General features: G+C 44.3%; 1 protein-coding gene across 1 annotated transcript in view; it reads right to left on the bottom strand.

The window, feature by feature from the left end:
* Positions 1–21,894, bottom strand: part of LRRC7 (leucine rich repeat containing 7) — a 160,069-nt gene that overhangs the window by 9,128 nt on the left and 129,047 nt on the right. The window contains 6 exon segments of the mRNA XM_074151373.1: positions 472–591; positions 4,779–4,928; positions 6,687–8,364; positions 10,073–10,253; positions 10,468–10,579; positions 18,190–18,390. Of these exon segments, the coding sequence (XP_074007474.1) occupies positions 472–591; positions 4,779–4,928; positions 6,687–8,364; positions 10,073–10,253; positions 10,468–10,579; positions 18,190–18,390 (2,442 nt within the window).

The raw sequence follows: 21,894 nt of genomic DNA, 5'->3' as shown, positions 1-21,894 counted from the left end.
GGCCAGATCCAAGCACTGGGATTCAATACATACCGCCACGAGGTAGGCATCAAAAACAGGCTTCTGGAAATTAGAAGCCTTTCTGGTGCATTTATCAGCAACTGATGTGTGCCCAGGGCGTCTCTTGCCAAAACGCCTCTGGCTGTCCAGGCACTGGGCCATCCTCCATCTCAACACGTTCATTCTTTGTCATGAACTGACGAACGTAATCGGAATGAAAAATTTCAGGGAAGACTTTTCAGGACAAGTGGGAGCTGATCCGTGCAGGAACCCATCTGGCGAGCCCGTTTCACACACCGTGGATGTAACCACGAGCGTTCGCAGAAATAAACCCCAAACCAGGTAGCAGGGGTGGAAATGCCATCCTTAATCCGTAATGATCACACTCCGAAACACAAAAACGCCTCTCCCAAACCTGTCCTCATTACCCTGCCCTTCCTCCTTGGGGAAGAGGCCACGGGTGGCTCTTACCTTCTTGGTGACGGTGTCGGGGGGCACGTCCCGCCGGCCCAGCGGGTAGGGGTTCCACTGGCTGCTGACGGACACCTCCTCCTGCCCGTTGTCCAGGATGCTGCTCTGCTGCGACGGGGTCTGTTGCGGAAACGGTAGGGCAGCCTTTAGTCACTGTCACACCGCGGCAGGAAAGCTCGCTCGCTCTCTCTCTCACACACATTTATTTCGAGTAAGCGACCCGGTTAAACGGTAACACGCTACTGCTAAAATGGAAACCCTTTTACATTTCTACAGCATTTCATTAACGTGTGATCATATCGCTGTGGGACTCCCCGCAAGCGGGAGGTCTTGAAGGATACGTAAGAGAAATAATGAGAATAATGAATGATGAGAGAAAAGAGAAAATTAATTTAACGTAACTGATTATTTTCAGAGAAACAAGTTTTGGGCAAAGTTCCATATTTAAAGGTGCAGTCTGCCATTTATCATTTGAGTCAGAGCCATTCAAGCATCAAAACCTTTTTTATTAAGTATTTGACACCAGGATAAATTAAATGCTTGTATTTTCTTGGGAAAGCATTCTTTAGTGGCGACTGCTCTTCCCTGGCGCTACGCTCAGTGCATGCCCGGAGTGTGCTTCTCCCACACCTCTCCAGGCTGCTTTTGGTCTAAGTTAACAGGATATCATCTGTACAATATTAACCAGTAATTAACTGCTTTCCTGAATAGGAAGGGACACAACACACATTTAAAGCTTCCTAAACCAGCTTGAAACTTTTGATATTATTTTCCACTTTTCTCTCCTTTTTTACGCATTTTTTTTATTTTGCCAATTTTTTCCCAGGCTGTTTTACTCCTGTTCTCAGTACTTTAGAGGGCACGTGTACTTTTTCTGGCCCATCCTGATTTTCTTTACCACAGCTGGAAATTTTGCTGTCAGGGTGTGGCTTTTTGTGGCAGACTTTCCAAAATGCTAACATTTTATACTACCACTGACAGCATTTAATATTATATAGTGCTTATTCAGTTAACTCCTTATTCACTTCTGATTAATCGTAACCTAAAAAGAAGAAGAAAAAACCAACTCTATTCTTCCCTTCTGTCATTCAATCAATTTCTTCTTCGGCTTAGATTGAAAAAAAAATAATCACAAAACACTTCTTTAGATGACTGAAGAACAAATGAAACTGTTGCTTTGAAACATTAAAGCCGGTAACTGGTCAAGTAAGAACTTTTTTCAATGCGAGCTTAAAAATCCTTTAAAAGTAAATAGAAGTAAATTGTGATTTAAATCATACTCCTCGGAGGTGAAGTAAAAAAAAAATTCAACCCTAATTATTTAAAATAAAAGAAAACTTTCATTATAATTCTCTCATCGTTCAAGAAGTCCTCCAGAAAAATCAGGAAAGCTGTGATATTCCTTATATTAAAAAACACTAGAAAAACACTTCCCCTATTGCAACTACATGAGCTTCCTGCAGAGCTTTCTTTACATCTATTAAAAATGGGAAAACCAGACCAACCTCAGGACTTTTTCCCTGTGAGGTTCCCCCTCACAGCTCAGCAGCCACTGGTCCCAGTGCAGCAGTCCCACATCGGGACACACTGAGCCCAGTTTGTCCCTAGATCAGACTGTGGGTCCCAGTTTGGGGGCAGGCAGGGCTCTTTGTGCCTCCCTAAACTCAGGAAGGAGCCATTCCTGCCCTGTTTGCTGCTATTGTATGTCCCCACATAAAATAATCCACACGGGGGGGTACGTCACCTGAGACCAGGGCAGCAAACAGCTTCCAAAATGAAAAAAATTGCAAAAATTTCTGCTCTGAGTAGTAGTAAAAAACACTGAAAAAGAAAGGCCATCACTCATCTCTGTGATGTGGGTCCCCTCCCGAGTCACCCACAGCCCCAGGAGCCCAGGGCTGAGCTGGGGATCTGCCCTCCTCCCTGCGAGACGGGTTCGTCACCGTGCAGAGACACAGGGGACGAGGGAGGATGCTTCCCACGGGAGCTTCCGCCTTCCCTCCTAAGTGATACCTGTGAATATACCCATTATTCCTAAAGGGAGCTGCACTCTACACTTCTGGGGATGAAGTGCACCAAACCATAAACTCCTTTTACAAGAACTGCGAGATGGGTGCCCGGAATCGAAAGCGTTCTCCTGAGAAGGGCTGCTTTTGTCACCGCATCAAGGCTGCGCCGTTTTTGTAAGGGACTGACTAATCTGCAGAGCTGAGTTCCCTCTCCAAGCGGAAAAAGAAAAAATACTGAGGGTGCTTTCTGCTTTCTCAACAAATAGGAAAATTCCGTGATAATAAGTTTTTCTTCTCATTTTCTGCAGTAAAATGAATTTGTCTACTTGCAATATTATTCATTTACAGAGCTTGGACAGACTGCAAACAAACTGCACATCTATTAAGCCTAGGTAAAAAATGAAAAGCAGCAGTTCAAACATTTTATACACGGAGTAGAATCGATGTAATAAACTTTCTCAAAACAAGTAATTGCTACAGTTGATTTCCTGATCTTCCACTGGACAATCAGACTTCACTCATTACTCTCTTGAATCTAGGCCACAGCAAAGAGGAAGAAGGGGTAAATATTGAGCTGCTGTGGCCTGGATTCCTTAAGAAATGCAAAATCCTTTAGAACACGTGAAGGAATAAAATTAAACAACACTAAACATTCCAATTATTTGTTCAACAATCACTTTTCACGGCTTTCCAAACAGTACTGTAAGAGAATACACCCCCCTTCATGCAGTTCAGCGTCACACTTTGTATGGGTATGCAGCAATGAAATGCTGGTGAAATAGAAAGCAGAGTAATTCACATAAAACCACACCCCGAAACAGGTCACCCTGAACAATTTCACGGATATCCTCAGACACACGTGTATTAGTAACCATATTCATCTGCAGCCTAAAATTCTTCAAGTGATATATAATATCTTACTCCTAAATGTGTGTAGAGAAATAGTACCATTATTTGGAGTCGGTGACTTCTGTCAAGGACTCGTGGCAAGAATTAGTTTATACCCAAATACACAAACAAATTTTTTGAAAGAAAAAAAAAAAAACAACAGTATGACCAACATGGGAAAACTGCCTGTGTCCACACACACACACACACACAGAGCTATGGGTAAGATTTGACCTCGATGTTGTTAAACTGCACAACAGAGAAGCACACACTAACGTTAGGACTTGCTTGGATCCAGGGACAGCTGAACGGGAGGTGTAAACGAGGTGAAGGGTGTACGGAGAGTAAATTACAGCAGGAGAAGCCTGACAATGACTCTGTGTGTGTGCTGTGAACCTCACAGGGCTTGGCTTGGAAATTCAGCATACGATGGATGTGCCTGTAGGAGTAACCTCAGCAGCGCTGAGCCTGTCCTCTGGCCAACCAGTGCAATCTGGTCATGTCCCTGCCATTAAATTATCTTATTCTGCTAAAAAGACTTGGATCCAAAGTCCTACATCGGGCACTGAAGCCCTCCTTTGGGGACTTCTGGCCAGTGCTGACTCGGGAGCGTGGGCCAGGGACTGCCTGGGAGGGGGCCAGCTGCCCGCGGCCAAAGCAATTAACAGCGCAGATGATCCCATTCCAGTGCCTGGATCTCTGCTCTGGTACCCTTTAATTACTCACAGAGATGGCGCTAATTTATCCCAACAGCTCCTGATGCTAATGCAGCAGGATTCTCAAGGATGCTTTTCCCCATCAAACCTTTTTCACATGTGCTTTTCCCCATCAAACCTTTGGCTGTATGTAATTGTGTATGTATGTATGTACTTTCAACAATATTTCACTAATAGCTGGAAAATAAACAGTAAAAAAAATGAAAAAAAAAAATCTTTTGTTTCTATAGGCATTACCCAACAAACCCAACAAATTTAGGTGTGGTAGGCATGTAACCAAACCTTATCAGCTTCTCCAGCACACCCAATCACCATTCATATGTTAAAATCCCTGTCTCCTGGAGCCTATTTAAACACATATCAAACATTTCCGCATTACTTTTCCTCAGATCAAACAGTCACAAACCAAAACAAGTTCCCCATCTCTGCGCACCGATGAAGTCATTGAGAAAACAGAATGATCGCCTCAGTTTGTAACAGGAGCGCGGGAAGCAGTAATGACAGCCGCGTGAGCTACTGCATCCAAAAAGCAAGATTTTTGAAGCAGGAAAGCCGCGTTGCTGTTATCTTTGCTTTTTGGATCCTGTATAGTATAAGCATGAATAATAGGCAAAAAGCTAAACCAGGAAAAAAAGCAAGGAGTATTATTAATTTATTTGGTAATGCTGGTATACGCTGGCTATCCCATACTTACTTTCGGTAGAGGTAGCTCTTGAAGCATTTGGTTTTCAAATTTAGATTTAGTCTGCAAGTTTAAAGTCATGCTTCTGCCGGCATGCATTGCTGAAAACCCTCCAGAGTGCAGCATGCCAAGGCTAACTGTGTTGTGTTTGTAAGCAGCGGTCTGAGTAGAGGAAACAACCACGTGACAGGATATGAACACACATGCTCATCGAATCAGATATCACACATATATGGTTAATTTCACAGAGTTTTAGTTTAAGCAAACAAAACAGTACCAAGAAAGAAATAGCTTTCTGATGCATGCACTGGGTCACACGGAAGCAAATACATCGCTAGTTATACATAAAATGGGTACCATAAAAGACTTCCACGCTGACAGCAGATGAGATATGTTGTTATCTGTAGTTTGAAAATTGCAGTATATAACACGGTACAAGTCTTTATTTTGCAAATACGGCCAAATTTTGGTACGTCTGCGCACCCGTGGGGGGGCCAGAGCGCAGGCATCTGCCACAAAGGAGCACCAAAGGCAGAGGAAAAGCCCCCAGGAGAAGGCTCTGCGCCGGCCGCTGAGTTTGCCACTGCTCTCTGGCTAGTGGCTGCCCACCAGGGGCAAGCTCTGGTCGGGCCCGGCATCTCGCCGGCCATGGGCGACAGGGGCAGTGTCTTCTCCTGGAGCAGCCGCGGCACGGCAGCGCCCCGGCCTTCCCATCCTACCATTAGCAACCAGCTCGCTGGCGGGATCACTGGGAGCTCAATTTAACCAGATACAATCACCAGTGACAGCCCCCCGTGAGACAAAGCACTTCTTAAGTCAAATACACATTGTAAACTTAAGCATAAAGATATTTCTTAAACAAGCAACACCTGGGAAGTGTTTATTTCCACCAGAAATGTCCCTGCTCGGGGTGCACTATTTTGCCTAGGTATTGTGTATTTTCCCATCAGTTTTACACGACATCAGGAAAAGAGCTGAAGGAAGGAAGGAAGGAAGGAAGGAAGGAAGGAAGGAAGGAAGGAAGGAAGGAAGGAAGGAAAAACCTTCAGCCTTCAAGCCAGTTTTTGAACTTCACCCATTTGGTACTTAATGATATTTTAATAGGCATCACATCTGAGCAACTGGAATAGGTAATTATATTAACACCGAACTCATGAGCACCTAGCATAGAATAGTTTCAGAACGTGTCCATACACCTAACTTACGCACTCGGACAACAGTGATTTCTCACAACCACTTCAGATTATGAAGTAAATCCAATTGATGAAGTAGTATTCATTAAGTAGTCAAGACCATTATTGAAATCATGCACTAAAGCACTTGCACTGTTTTGTATAGAAGGCAAGTAAGCGTAACTTCCTACAGCTAAAAGGAGTGATAACCATATTGCTCATTAAAACCAGAGGCAGTGCGTATTTCAGAGCTAAGAGATACCTTTAAATCCCCTCCACTAACAGTGGCATGACAGCTAAAATACATTCTTTTACTCTTTATCTGTGATGTTTTTCTTTATCGCCTTTTACTGCCAAGATGTATCCAGCATTTTTTACTGCTCTCAAACCATTACTGAAGCGGTGGACTTCAGCAGCACCACGTTCACTTCTCTTGATAAGGAGAGATTTTTTTATTTTTTTTTAAATGTTTTGTTTTGTTTTTGTTTTAATTATTTCAGGCAGTGCTGCAGCAGTTCCTACATTAGTAAGGGGCAGCGTTACTCCTGCAGAGACTCTGTCTCCCTCCTTGACCCGGGAACCCCTCTCTCCAGCTGCTGGGGAGCACCCCCGGGCCCGTTCCTCTGACACCAAGGCAGGAATTTCATTACTGGGAATTCTGGTGGTTACCACTGTACGTGCAAATAAGTATTTGAAATACCGAAACACACAACTAAAGGCATTAATTGCAGAGAAATGCCAAACATACCCTGTCTAACCTTCTAGCTTCTATATGTCTAAGTAGCTGTTGTCTCCAGTCAGCGGGCATTTTAGCACAGCTCTCATTTCCCTTCACAGGGGTAGGCCTTGTCTTTATATCACTGTTATCGGAAGGCTTGTCGCCATAGTTACCCAAGTTATAGTCTGACGGTATCTTTTCCAGCAGAGCTGCCATTGTAGGCCTCGCTGAAACCGGCCTGGTTTGGGATGTGCCGTAGCTCTCTGTACTGTAGCTTCTTGCGGACAACGGCCTCCTTTGCGTGAGGTTTTTAACTGGAAAGCTCCCAGTCTGGGCTTTCACTTCTTGGTAGGAAGGGTGCTCGTCTTCGTACCTGCCGTTCCTCTTGAGGAACTGCGACTCGGAGACCGAGATGCTGCCTTGGCGCTCCACGGCTCCTCGGTAGGGAGCCCTGCCATACCTGTCGCCGGGGGGCAGCTCGTGGGGCTCACTGACCCTCCGGAACATGGACATCTCGGTGGAGCTGGCCAACGAATCCGCTCTCCTCAGGAACCCCGGCCGAGACCCCTGGGTGGCAAAGGGGGCACCCACCGCGTCCTCGTTCACCGAGGGCTGGGAGAAGGAGAACATGTGCTCCACGGGGGGGTAGCCGCGGTAGCCCCGGGGGCTGACCAGCTCCTGGGGCAGGTTCTTACTCTGCTGGGGAATGTACTCGGGGTTGAGCTGGAACGGCGGCGGCAGCCTCTTCTCGGCGGTGACCTCCACTGCTCCCTGCGGGTTGAAGCTTTGGTCGAACTGGTAGACCTTCTTGGTGACGGAGGACTTCTGCTGCGGCTGCACCTTGACGCTGCCGTAGGTCAGCAGCTCGTCGTCCAGCATGGGGACCGACTGGCTGCGGGACATGCTCAGCATGCCGTGCTCTGGGCCCAGCAGCTTGTCCACCCGCTCGTGGGTTCCTACCGTGTCGTTACCGGATGCATAGTTTTCTAAGGGGATGTTGTACACTTTGTATGTACCAATGTCTATCTCATCGATACTCTGCGACTTCTTAAATTTGTTAGTTTTTAAATCCCGCATCATCGGAGAAAGCCGCTCCGTGCTCTTGCTGATGGAGATCACGCTTTTGGAAGGGTCTGGGCGGCAGTGGATATGGGAAAAGACGTTGGTGAGACTTCTGTTAGCGTTTGAATCGTGATATTCCCATGCTATTCCTGGAGTGAAAGTGCTAGTCATTTCGGGAGACTCTTTGACGTGATCTTTCCGCTCGGGCAAAGGGCTGGTGGTGGGGGTGCTTTCCAGTTTGGAAGGAAAAGCTGTCCTGTCTTCAAAAGGACTAGGGGTTCTGGTCCAATTTTGCCAAGGATTGGGAGGAGGCACTTCAGATTCGTGTGTGTTTCTGAGCGTGGGCTGCTCCAGCTCCAGGGGAATCCCAACTATCCTGTCCTGCCGGATCAAGGGCCTGCGCCCATGGGCGGATGTGCTTCTGGATTTGGTGCTCAGGAGGGGGTTCGCACTGGGGTTCTCCACCCCGCTCTCCTCCGCCACGAAGCCCGTGTTGTCGTAGTGCGAGCCGTCGTTCCAGCTGTCGGCGAAGGTGTCGCTCAGCGGGCGCCGCTCCGGCCGCGGCGGCAGGTTCCCCACCGGGGCTGGCTCCCGCTGGCTCAGCAATGGCTTTGTCTCTAGGGGCTGCGGGAACGACTGTGCCAGCCTGCAAAAACAAAAAAAGAGAAAAAACAAAACAAAACAAAACCCAAACAAGATAAAATGCCCTCTCTTAGAGCACGTCACATTGCAATTATAAAGCAATTTAATATTCCCCCATCTATACCCGGGCTTTGGGATGGTACTACGAGACGTGCAGCTTGTGCCGCTGGTTTGGCACGAAGGGCTGCAGCATTCCTTTGCACTGGAGTTCAGATTCTGCACGGACGTACACAGAGAAACTAAGAAATCAGGCAAAAGTCCTGCCTGGCTCAATGCCGTGTTCACATAAATCCAGCTGAACGCATTTTCCCGGTTTTAAAATAGTCTTCCCTGTGCCCAAGGGAAGATTTTTTACACTTACATTGTTTTTCTTTTTTCTTAAACAAAAATACCAGATTCAGTTCGTGCATGTTCTCACCACCAAGGTGTTATGTATCTCCAGCGAGCAGGCTCCAGCCTCTCTTTAAGGGGGAAGAGCCTGCGGATGGAGCTCCATCAGGTGGGAACAGACAGGGCAGGGTGTCCCTGGCACGGTACGAGAGTGTTTCCAGGTCACTGATGGCCAGTGAAAATTACAGCTTTTACAGAACTGTGCTGTTCTTGGAGGTCCAGGGCAGAGTGGGGCTCAGGACAGCAATAATACGAGAGACGTAGACTCCGCTGTCGGTGCTAAACTCCAGCCATCTGCAGCTCAGGACCACACGGAGCAGAATAATCACAGCTCAATTACTAGCTGCTTTTAATGCAGGGTTACAGCACACAGGTGAAAAACCACCTGTAGAATTACTGACATTTATAGAGCAGGAACGGGTGGCCAACTCTGCGCAGCCTGGGCCTTGAATAGCTGTGGACACCTCCGCAAAACTGGGGTAAAAACCCCGGGTTTGTTTTTTTTTTAATCGAATACCTTAACAGATAGCATAGGATGGCTTTGAATGCGTATCACCGAGTCCCGGAATTGTCAGAGTTGGAAGGGACCTCTAGAGATCATCTAGTCCAACTCTCCTGCTAAAGCAGGGTTGCCCAGAGCACATCACTCAGGACTGCATCCAGGCGGGTCTTGAAGATCTCCAGAGAAGGGGACTCCACACCCTCCCTGGGCAGCCTGTTCCAGGGCTCTGGCACCCTCACCAGAAAGAAGTTCTTCCTCATATTTGACTGGAACTTCCCGTGTTCCAGCTTGTGCCCGTTGTCCCTCGTCCTCTCACTGGCAACCACTGAAAAGAGTCTGGCTCCCTCCTCCTTCAACCCACCCGTCAGATACTTATAAGCATTGATAAGGTCTCCCCTCAGCCTTCTCTTCTCCAGGCTTAAGAGTCCCAGCTCTCTCAGCCTTTCCTCGTAAGGGAGATGCTCCAATCCCTTAATCATCTTAGTTGCCCTGCGTTGGACTCTCTCCAGTATTTCTCTGTCTCTCTTGAACTGGGGAGCCCAGAACTGGACACAGTATTCCAGTTGTGGCCTCACCAGTGCAGAGCAGAGGGGGAGAATGACCTCCCTTGACCTACTGGCCACACACTTCCCTATGCAGCCCAGGATCCCATTGGCCCTCTTGGCAACAAGGGCACATTGCTGGCTCATGGAAAGTTTGCTGTCCACCAGGACCCCCAGATCCTTCTCCTCAGAAGTGCTTTCCAGCAGGTCTACCCCTAACCTACAACAGTATGACAGCGTAAGACAACCAGAAGCTGTGTTAAGAAAGATGGTCACACCTGTTTCCCCACAAAGAGTTATTCACTGCTTCTTTAGCCGTTGTCTGCAAGGACCCCATTTTTACGTGCGCGTTGGAGGACCCTGAGGAAGCCTGGGAAGGGGAATAGTCCGAGTAAGTGCCTGAGGAAACGCTGTTATTCAGACCGTGGATCTTATCTGCTTCAGACTCATCTGTCGATTCTGAAACAAAACACAGGAATGTTTTCAGGAGGTGGCGCTTCAAAACAAAACTCCAAAAAAAAATGCATTTTTCAATTGAGACTATAGATGTATATATATATACATGAGCACAGATATTAATTTAATACGTTTTAAAATCAGAGTGAAGTGTAGAACATCTTAATTAATGTGTCTGTCTGTGTACATTACATATGTTTGTAAGTCACGTTAGTACCTTTCTTGTCTTTACCCAGCAGAACAAGTTTGGGTGGGTACAAGGGAGTCTCAGGCATGGAGGGACGAAGCTCCCCTATCCTCATCTCACTGGCAGGATGTCCAAAGGCATCCTGAGGAAAATAAGAATGTAGAGTGAACATCGGAAACAGAACCCACTTCAAACTGCCACGAACAAACACTCTTCTTCTCATGAACGTGACAACACACCAAAACCCCACCATACGGGCAGCGCCCAATCATGCTGATTTGTCAGCTGAAAATTCTAATTAGTCCTACATAAATACTTGTAAAAAATTATGGCGATGTGTTCCTTCTGAGAATGCGGACAAAACAGATGGAACTTGCAAGATACGTCACGGCCATGTAAACATTTCTGATGAAGTAAAGGTCACAAAAACGCAAGCTGCCAGTAGAAACAAATACAAATTTAGAATAAACAATTACTTCTTATTTCAGGAATAAGCATCCCTCATTCATTTATTCATGGCATGAGTCCTTCCATAGACTCAACTGTCCTTATAGCTATATTTAATTAAAATGACTTTGTCCCTAAAGAGTTTTTCTCTGAATTAAAATGCTTGGGATTTCAGTTTGGCAAATCTTGACCTTCAAAAGCTGCCCCGCACAACGGCTTTGCTCTTCTAGCCTGCAACAGGATATATACTGAAAATAAGGTCAGTTAAAAAGGGGAAAGAAAGTGAGATGTAGTCTCAGAAAGAGATATTTTAAATTAGAACATTTAAATTAGGCTGATAGGACAGCTGGAAGGGAATGAAGACACAACCAGTGAATCCATGGCATTTCTTGTCCTTGGAAGAAAGTTCAGGAATGAGAGAGACGCCGACCTAGAAGTGTCCTGGGGAGACAGGGCAGGGGATGGCGCTTACTGAGGGGATGACACTGGTGACCCTGCCCTCCGGAGGGGACGGAAGGGAGCTGGAAGAAGGAGCAATACAGGGAAACACCACTTTGAGGGTGAGGGAGGTGCAATGGGGAGGGAAGTGGTGGAGATGGGCACTGGGAAGTCCTGCCAAGGCCCATCAAGAGCCTCATGGGGAGGGGAACGAGAAACAGGCACTGTCTCGGAAGTGAGAGCACGAGCTGTGGTTTCATAAAGAGGATGGAAGTTGGAGAAGGAGAGGATCTAGTAAAAAAGAGGAAGTTTTGGAGACAAAAGTAGGAGAAAATCAATAATCAGTAGTTTAAACGAGGAAGGAAATTGTTAGGAGAAATATATGTAGGAGGGAACTTACACTAATGGAGAGACTGTGAGGATCTCTGTACCCTGACATTTTGCTGCTAAAGGTACCCCAGTGATTTTCCAGAGTCAAGCCAATAAAGGAAAGAGATGTAAGAGATTTAGAGAAACAATTTAAAATGGAGTACCAAAACCAAAAATGCATTATTAAAATGTAAAATGCTACAATATTTTAAAAATTTCCTTGCTTTTACTCATAAGCAGAAAACTTTCAGAGGTTTACTCTCCATTAACTACTTTTTGTAGTAACAGTGGAAACAAAGATGTGTAAAAGCACTTGCCATGTGATTTATCCTTGAAGGATATAATTATATTTGCACAAGAGATGTTTCAATCCTTCTGCATTTGGTGTTCTACTGGAGGTAGTACCACACCAAACCAGCAAAGAACAGGTATCTTCACAGCCCGTTTAACGAACCCCGCTCAGTGCTAACATTCAAGCAAATACAGTTAGATTCTGATTCTTACAGGGTGGAATATATTCAAGACTTAAACTACTTCCACATGCAGAGACCCCTTGTTGTGTATGGTATTTCTTAGATGACAGTAGTGATGGACACACAACTTCAAGCTAACAGCAGTGCATCTTTCCAGTGCAGTACAACCCATTTTCTAGTGCAGAGTAACAAACTTAGGCAAAACCATTTTTTTGAGGAATAAAGAAAGTGCAGAGCATTCGCAGAGCGTGAGAGTCTCCACCTTTGAAGCACGGTGCACGTGAAGTTTCTTGTTGTACCTCTGAGCTTTCTGTATGCTCTTCTTCCTCCTTCCTGTCCGGGCTTTCCACAGCCGATTTATGAGTGTTGTCTGTGTCAGACAGTGGACCCTTTTGCAATTCTTTATTTTCTCTATCTTGAACCTAGAATCCCAATATTGTGCCATGAAACTTCCACAAGTTATAAGCTTAAAATAAAACTACTTGCTGTAAGAGAGGAAGAACCAGCAGTTCCATTTTTGACATAATGATGAACATAGGTCTTTATTTCAGGTGCATGATTTTCATGATTTTATAAAGTTTTCGATGTTATATTCCTTTTTTTTTTTCCTTTTTAGCCCCTAGTCCAGCTATTCCAATAAAAACCAATACACTTTGGAAAGAACTAGTCTGGCATTTCTGAATATGCCATGAAAAGTGAAATATGTCGTAAAAAACCGAAATCATATTCCATTTAATTCTACTCTGTTTGAGGACCTTTTTTCTTACAAACCCAAGAACAAAAAGGTCACTAATAAAAAAAAAAAGAAAAAGTATTATTAATAGGATGAATTTCAAGAACAAAGGGAAGAGAGAAATGCCAGTGTGTTGTGTCAGAACTTATTCCTCAGGACTAACCAGAGAAAGACAGAGGTAGAGGACAGAAAAATACGGTGAGCTGTTTCACAGGAGAAAGTACATAGTAAAAGTACAATAAAATAACTGGGAAAGAGAAATATCACCAATTATTCACGCTGACAACCAAGAACATGAGATTATAATCTGGAGAGATGGAATTTTTAAAATAACCTAACTCTTAGAGCCTGCTTGCAAAGAATATAAAGCCTCCGAACGGAGCAGACGGGGGCAGCTCTGGATATTTTGCTAAGTTAGCAGCTATCAGTCTGATCTAAATAAAATTCAGTCACCAGCCCAGCAATGCACTGCCAGTTGCCCCAAAACATGGGATTTTCCCAGAAGAAAGTGGAGTGGAGGATCTTCCACCTGCTCCTAAATCTCTCCCACTCTCGTGGCTGCAGTGGCTGGTTTCAGTAGCCATGAGATCTGAAGGTTGTTCCAAACAGGATGTTAATACAAGATATAACCAGACCAGTGGAAGGAAAACTCCTGAATGTGGATATGGAGTCTGAAAGTGGGATAATGAAGGAATCCCAACACATTTGACAGGTGCAGCGGGGATACAGCAGCCAGCACAACGTTGCAGCCCTGAGCAAATCTCAGCTTTTCAGCTCCAGCAGGAAATCTCTGACACACAACAGAACTTTAGAAAGGGACTCCACATGGAAAGACATAGCAGATACTGGGAAAAATGTGTGTCACATTCAGGTAGGGCATAATGACTGTTCCTGCCATGTGCCCCTTTGCCATGCAGCCCCGTGGTTAGAGGAACGCACGCATTAACCTCAGCTATCCAGGCGATCAGAAACACAGCCGAGGGGATGCGTCCCAGAAGTGACCAGAACTACCTACCACCAAAGACATCACCGTTAGAGATCCTCAGTCTACAAAGATGTACTCTAGAATAAAAATTTCCATTTCTAGTAGTTTAATCTCAGATGACTCAGCCTGTTAGCTGACACAGTCAGAATTCTGGAAAGATAATCTGCAGATGTTTATCCGACCAGTCATCAGTGATGTACTGCAGAGGATGGGAGACCTTCTAACATCATCCTCAGTTATAAACCATGGAGAGGCTCCTGTCCAGCTCTGTATGTGGTCTTCAGCGTGAAGACAGAAGTCTCAGTCCTGCCTCGAGTTACAACACCCTGACAGGCGAGTTGCACTCTCTGTGCTCTCCTCTCTCTGGAGGAAACAAGCTTCTGTTGCTCTCTCTCTTGATGGAAATGCACCCAATCGCATGCATCTCAACAAGGTTGCTGCCAATAGAGAGAGTCCACCAAACATAAACCGAGGCTCTGTGCCCTGTATAGACGAGTTTATAAAATGCCATGTCCAGATGTGTAATACTGCACCTCCTGAGGCCTCATGCAGGTGGGGACAGACAGAGCAGTAGCCTCTGGGTGTCCTCTGATGTCTTGGACCGACTTTGTGGAAGGCAGGCTTTATCTTGGAGGCAGCCTGAATAATGCCCCTCCAGTCCAGACACTTAAATAAGGTCAGGCAGAAGTCAAAGTAACTCAAACTGAACTTTAAGCCATTTGACATCCTATCTGAAAGTTGGTCTCTTGTGAGCCAGGCCTCCAGATGAGTAAATCATTACCTCCTTTCTCCTTTGACCAAAAAGCACCAAATTCATAACCTCAGGAAAGATCTTCTGTGCCATGGAGAATCCAAAAACTCTATAATGAAGATATTTCTGACTCCTGATAAAATATAAGTCATTCCGTTGCAAAGAGCTTATCAAGGCATGGGCTTAAAGCAGACACAACCCAAAAATCTTTAGGACTTATTCCTCTCCCAATCAGGAGAGACCGTCTTTGTGCATCTCATTAGTGGAAAACAGCTCCCACGACAGACACATCAACTGAATCAACTGAAGCCAGGCGTCCTGGGGGAAATAAAAGTGTGTATGTCTTCCTGGAAAGGCAAGACGATCTTTTAAGGCAGTCTCCAAAACTTTCACTAAAAACAAAACCAAAAGAACACCCTTCTCCACTCACCCAAAAAAACGCCACAACCCAAACCCACACAATAAAGGAAGTCAGAAGTTAAAAGGAATGGTCTTATTTTGCCTGAGATGAGATGAGATGAGATGAGATGAGATGAGATGAGATGAGATGAGATGAGATGAGATGAGATGAGATGAGATGAGATGAAGGTCTCAGAAGATCCAACATAGCTGGGGCGGTATCTTTCTAGCTGTAAGCACTGGCATTTGCATGGGATCACTCAAGGAATAACTCCCTCTCCTTTTTACACAGTATTCATAATAAATCCGCTAGGAATTAACACAGAGGATGCAATGCTGTAGGATGGACTAGAAAAGACTTCTTTTTTAATCCAAAGCTGAGAATTATATCCAGTATTTGCAGTTTATTTGTCCATCCATGTATATCGAAAATATTAATTGCTGATTTGAGGTATTTCTCATTGTCCCTGGTGGAAGGGCTACACAATGCACTACGTTAGCCCAGACTTCTTTTTGTCAAAAATGCACATCTTTCAGAAGGACTTAGGACAATTAAGAGGTTTATTTTAATTGATGGTTAATTAAGAAATTGTTTGCTTAGTAAAACTGAAGGTGGAGGATGATCCAGGGGATTTGAAATGGAGCTTGTTGCTCATTTCAGATGCTCCCTTTAATTATTTAGAAACAGTTTTGTGAAGAGACATGTCTAAATTAATTGCAAGAAACCCCAAAAGAGATCAGAAAAGAAACCAGCTTATCTGGCCTCTGAGGATGAAAAAGCAAGCATTGCACCTGAAATTAAATTACCTTGGTATTAGAAACTGTCATCAGTCTAAATCTATATCAGAACACACCTGCATTTTCAAACTGTATTTTAACTTGAGGCTTGAGATCTTGTCTCCTAATTATCTGAAAAGCAAATGGAGCTGAATTATGTTTTATTTCATGTGTTACAACTGAAATCATGTTTTCTACAGTCTCCCATCCCTCTCCTTTATCTTCCTGCAGGGAGCCAAAGAGGGGAAACTGTGTGCATCATCCTGCCTTACAGCCACGAACTCTTCCCAGGGCCATTGTTTGTACAAATGACAAGAACACTTCTTTTCTTTTCTTTTCTTTAGTTGATGAGACAGTTGTATCACTAGTCTTGACTGATTACTAGGGAAATGAAAAATCTGAAAGAGTTCCACCATCTTCACTATTGTAATAACAGAAGATGAAAAACACATCTGCACTGATACACTGATGGAAACAGTCACTCATTCACATCAGTTGCTTGTGGTAGAAAATTAACTAGGAAATTGCAATCACATTATTTAATTGCAATTCAGGAATAACCACAGGGTCTTTAGCAATTCAACTATTTTTATAGGACGCTTTTTTGTGATAGTCATACAATTAACAGTTCCTGTACATCCATAGAAAAACTCGATATGATTGTTTTTCTGTTGCAAAAGTGAATGCATTTTTATCAAAGAACGAAACGTGAGAATGCAATTTGTCTTCTTTTTCTTCTATGTTAGAACACAGTCTGTGGTCACACCAGCACTGCAGAGTAACTGTGGTATTTTGTGGTGTTGCTGCCGATTACTCTCTTCCTTACACCTCCGTAACAGAGGCTTCATTGGGCTCTGCCTCCTCACGGGGCTCTGCTGCGGCTCTGTTAACTGGGACATCAACATTTTACTTCAACAACTCAACATTTAGGTTAACAGCAACTAAACCAGTGCAGCCACCGGTCACCAGACCCAGCCACAAGACCAAACACCTCATGTCTTGTCTTGGTCAGACAACATTGACTCAAATTCCAGATGTTCAAGTTCAAAAGCCTGATGACACAACATAAATCGTATGTACTCAGCAACAACAGCAGAACACCTCAATACTCACGCCCCAAGTCAGAAGTTGGTTCAAAGGCCAGATTTGCACAGTAAGAAAGAATTCAATGAGTAAAAAGGAATAAGGGTGGAATTTAAGATTTCAGATTTAAATAAAAACATGAGTGATTTAACTTAAATATTTCAGTTTGAAGTACCGATTGAAACTGTGCTCAGATTTGAAGAAGCTCTTCTGAAGCCATCTTAAGAGAAAACTTTTGGGGTTTTTTTTTTTGAGAACTGAAAACGTTTAACTGTAAATAAAACACACAGTACTGACAAAGCAGCTACAGCGACTGCTGGATATGTAAGAACAGCCCATCTGTGTTACGGATATGGAAAACTGAGGAAGAAAAATTCATGTATACACAACTAGCCAGAGACAGGGATATTTCAAGGACAACAAATTTATCATAATGCTTAAATAACAAAGGAGTGAAAAGCTAACGTGATATTTTTTTTTTTCCTCTGAACATCAAGACGTCATAAAGATTTTCAAGAATGCTGATATTCTTGTAGACCTGTCCAAGCTTGTAAACCATGGGTCCATACCGTCAGGGCAAGAGATTTCCCTTATTTATAAGCTGTCCCTGTACAAGGTCATTAGTGTGAATGTTAATGAGCAGATGCCCACCAGACCAGGTTGCTCCAAGCCCCCTCCAACCTGGCCTTGAACCCCTCCAGGGATGGGGCAGCCACAGCTTCTCTGGGCAACCTGGGCCAGGTTCTCACCACCCTCACAGCAAAGAACTTCTTCCCCACATCTCATCTCCATCTCCCCTCTTTCAGTGTCAAACCCTTCCCCCTCCTCCTATGGCTCCCCTCCCTCATCCAGAGTCCCTCCCCAGCTTTCCTGTAGGCCCCAAGAAGCAGCAGAACGTAATGGCATAGCAGGCTCAGACACAACACACTGATTTGTCATTAACATATTTGGCGCAGAAACACATTTACTTGAAGTCTGAGATATAAATCGTGATCAGGTCCGTTCTCCTGCTAATATGCAAGTCTCTCATACCACTGAAATTTAGGAGAGTGCTTGTATATATATAAATACCAAAATTCAGATGTAGGTAGATTTAAAACCAAAAATTCATTCTGATAAACTCAGTAGTGTTGGGAAAAAATGGCAACTCAATATAAAGCTAAATTAACTTTACAGAATGAACCTAGAAACTATCAGGTATGAAGTTCACAGCGGATGCAGAATTATCACTTGACGGAGCTGTGCTGAAGCCCCGTCGGGAACTCTCGAGAGGAACAACGATCCTTTTTTACATTACCTCCACTGAAATCTCCTTTGGTGCCATGGGCCACTTGTGCTCATACTTGTCTTTCACACTTTGTTCACTGTTGGCGGTTGGTGCTGAGTTCTCAGGCCGCACTCCATGGCTTGTTTTGCCCACCAGATTTTGAACTGATTTTACCATATTCTTTAAATCCTCCGGGTATGGAGTGGGATAACGTTTTAGATTTATTTCAACCTGAACATTCATAAAAAAGAATTAAAGCACAAATACAAAATGAAAACAGCATGCAAACTGAAACCATGGTTACAGTACTATGGCTAAGTGCAAACTCCTCAAATTTTTAATTAATCTATTTGAGGCCGTGTGTTACATACATAAATCTTCATGGATTTTTGGACTGAAATTTGCTCTCAGTTACCCTATGTCAACCTGTAATGGAATTTCAGTGACACAAAATAATGGATGGGAATGGTTCCCTATATATATATATCTCTCTCTTTTACCCTGTGAGAGTATTGTATTTTAATTCTACACTTTGCTTGAGAGCACTGACATATTAAATCACACTTTTTCAAAACAATACTGGTGTAAATGCAGAATTAATTTAGTTATGTTCAGTGTGCTGAATTAATCTGAATTATCTATGGCAGCTGAGAACACAGTCTGATCTACTGGGAACTATTTGCTCTTTGAGATGTATAACGTACATGCACTCAAGTGTATCCTACTCTTCCTATACAGAAAATAAAAGGAAAACAAACTCAAACCACTTCTGAAACGTCACCCTAAGTCACACTGAACACTACTTTAACTGACAGACCTACAGGTTTTCTAGAAAACTCCACATTTTATCATTTTTATTACTCAGAAGTAGAGAAACGTTGTATTTCCCAAGTCCAAAGCAAACATAATTTGAGGACAATTCTACAAGGTCTCAGGGTTGAGTGAAAGGCGGGGGGAGTGGCTGAGGAGGCTCATGGATGACATCAGCCCCCGTCATCTGGAAAGAGATGACACAATCAGCAAATTGTTGAGGAGATGGTGCCGCCAATGACCACGTCAGGAATGACCCAAGCAGGAGAGACACCATACATGGTGCTGACCTCTCCTTATACCTCCCCCTACGTGTGACAGCCATATTTTGTCTTCTGAACATCTCACCACTTCACAAGAGGAGATGCTGAGGGGATTGAAGGGTGCATCCAACCAGAGCATGACCTCAGCGAGTCTGCCTGGACTGTGCAGAGACCATGGGCACCTTCTAGGACTGTCCCTTGAGCCTGGCCTGCAGCAGATGCTTCCCTCCCAGCACAGGTCTTCTACTCCATGGAACATCTCCTCATCTCCTGCCCTTCCTGCTGCAAACCTGCCCTGTCTCCACCAGGAATGGACTCTGTCCAAGCTCTGGAAGATGGCTGTGGCTTGGCCAACCTTGGGGTTCACCAGGAGAACCAGAAGGCAGAGCAGAACCCGCTGCTGAGAGCACCAACAGCCACCAAACGCAGCAGTTGGAATGCAGAAGGTCGTGGCTGAGCCCACCACTCTCTTTGGGCCTGGATTTGGGGTGGGAACACAATAAAATCCTTCGCTGGAGTAAAATTACAGCTCCCGGTGCAAGCTGGGCCCGTCAGGATAACTGCTCTTGATCAGGGGGCTCTGACATTTGAAATTACTCCCTATTTCCTGTGTGATAACTCTTTGGAAGCATTTACCACAAAGAAGCTTTTACCTCATCGTGTAGGTGAGGTCAGCAAAAGGAACACACTTTTAATAGCTCGCTATTATGGCTGTTGGATTGTAAATCCCTAACGAATAGGAAAAACGTAATTTTGGGTTCAAATGAATATCTTTTGATGATGGGGATATTTCAGAAGCAAAAGTATGATTGATTTGGAAAATAAAACTATACAAAATACCAGCATACAATTCTGAACCACAATCGAATAAACATTACGGAGAATAGATTCTGACATGACTTTAACACAAAACGTTCAAATGTGTGACTGTGATGTCGTATGTTAATAAAGAATTCCAACAGAAAAAATAAATTAAGTCTGTAAAGCATTACTAAAGCTCTGGTTGATTTACGGTTGAAAGAAATCGTATTTAGATGAGGCCTAATTAGGCAATTGCTTTTTCACAAAATTCAGACCATGATTTAAGTGTAAGGTCTAGAGACAGACCCAGCTAAAAGTCAAGTCATAGAGCAAACCCTCAACAAGTACTAGCCAAGGGAAAATTAACTGAAAGACTTTCCATAGACAGGGATTTCAGCAAAGGTTTCATACCACTCGGAGTATTAATATTAAACATATTAAAATTAAATTAAACAAAAATACTGGCAGCTGTGGGAGGTGATATCCACTAGGATGCGGGTGTTTTTGGCACTGGTTTAGATTTATCGTTACAGGGGAGACCTGTACCCCCTGTTGATACAACTCTCGTACCTTTAACGCTACATGAGAAGTAGCACAACCCTGAAAAGAGAATTTTCAAAGTTCAAAATTCTTGATGGAAGAAGTTATTGAACAATTTCAATTACCAAATCTATTTTAGCACATAGTTGGCTGAGACCTCATTTTCATCCACGACACATTTTTAACTATGAAAAATAAAAAGTGAAAACTATGTATGCTTTTATAAACCACCACCAATGTTTGTGGTTACTCCCTATTGATAATTTAAGTTAACCTTCAAATTCATCCCATAAAGGTCGGTGAAACTGATAAAAATACATGTTAAAACCCGCCTGAGACCTATCCCAACCCCTGGCTGAGTGACACCCACTGAGCTCTCACCAGGTTCCACGGCATTACTGGCAAAGAGCACAGACATACCAGAAGGATGCAAATAAGCATTTCTATCTTATTAATAGTAACTGAATTTGAGCTCATTTTTTCATGGCTTGGGCAAAAAGGCTGTTTTCCATGATAGGGAAAAAAAACCCCTCACACCGTCAGTGGGAAATCTTTTCCTTTCCCAGCCTGGTAAGATTTCCCAGGTTTGAACAGCATTATTGCTCTACATTCAGTTTTTACGAACTACGGGTATTCATGGGGATCTGGTTTACACACAGTGAGGCACGAGAGAGGAGAGATGCTCCCTTCCAGGTACACAGATGGGAGGAAACACCTGATCAGCTCTGAGCTCTCTGCTTAGCTTTGCATTTAATAATTTTTCTCTAGATAAGCCGTAAGTATAGCATCAGCTGCAAATTTTCATGTTTTGTTTTGATGAGAAGACATTAGGGTCACTATGGAAGAGAGTGACGTTGGATTGTATATGGGAATAGAGGAACCTCATGCAGAAAGAAACTCATACGCTACTAAACTGGTTTATGCCCAGTCTCCGTGGGTGAGAGGGAGAACAGGCAAGTAAGAACCCCAGGAAATGTATTTTAGTGTTGGACTCTTCCCCAGCTGAGGAGCAGTGAGACAAAGGATAAAGACTGTCGTGACCTCCGGGTGGCCAAGCCACAAGCTTAGGGAGCGGTGCAGCCCTGGGGGACGTGGATCCCCGACATGGTACAAACCACTCCTTCGGCCGGCAGCACGGCTGGCTGCGGGCTGCGCTCCTCGAGATCTGCTGCAGCAGGGATGGGGCTGGGACCGCAGCTGGGCTTGGACTGGGACTGCAACTGGGGCTGCGACTGCAGCTGGGCTGCAGCTGGGACTACAGCTGGGACTGCAGCTGGGGTGGGATCACAGCTGGGACTGCAGCTGGGCTGGGGACGCAGCT

This window comes from Numenius arquata, chromosome 8 (assembly GCF_964106895.1).
Source record: "Numenius arquata chromosome 8, bNumArq3.hap1.1, whole genome shotgun sequence".
Classification (NCBI taxonomy): Eukaryota; Metazoa; Chordata; class Aves; order Charadriiformes; family Scolopacidae; genus Numenius; species Numenius arquata.
This window is presented reverse-complemented; position numbering and strand designations above follow the sequence as displayed.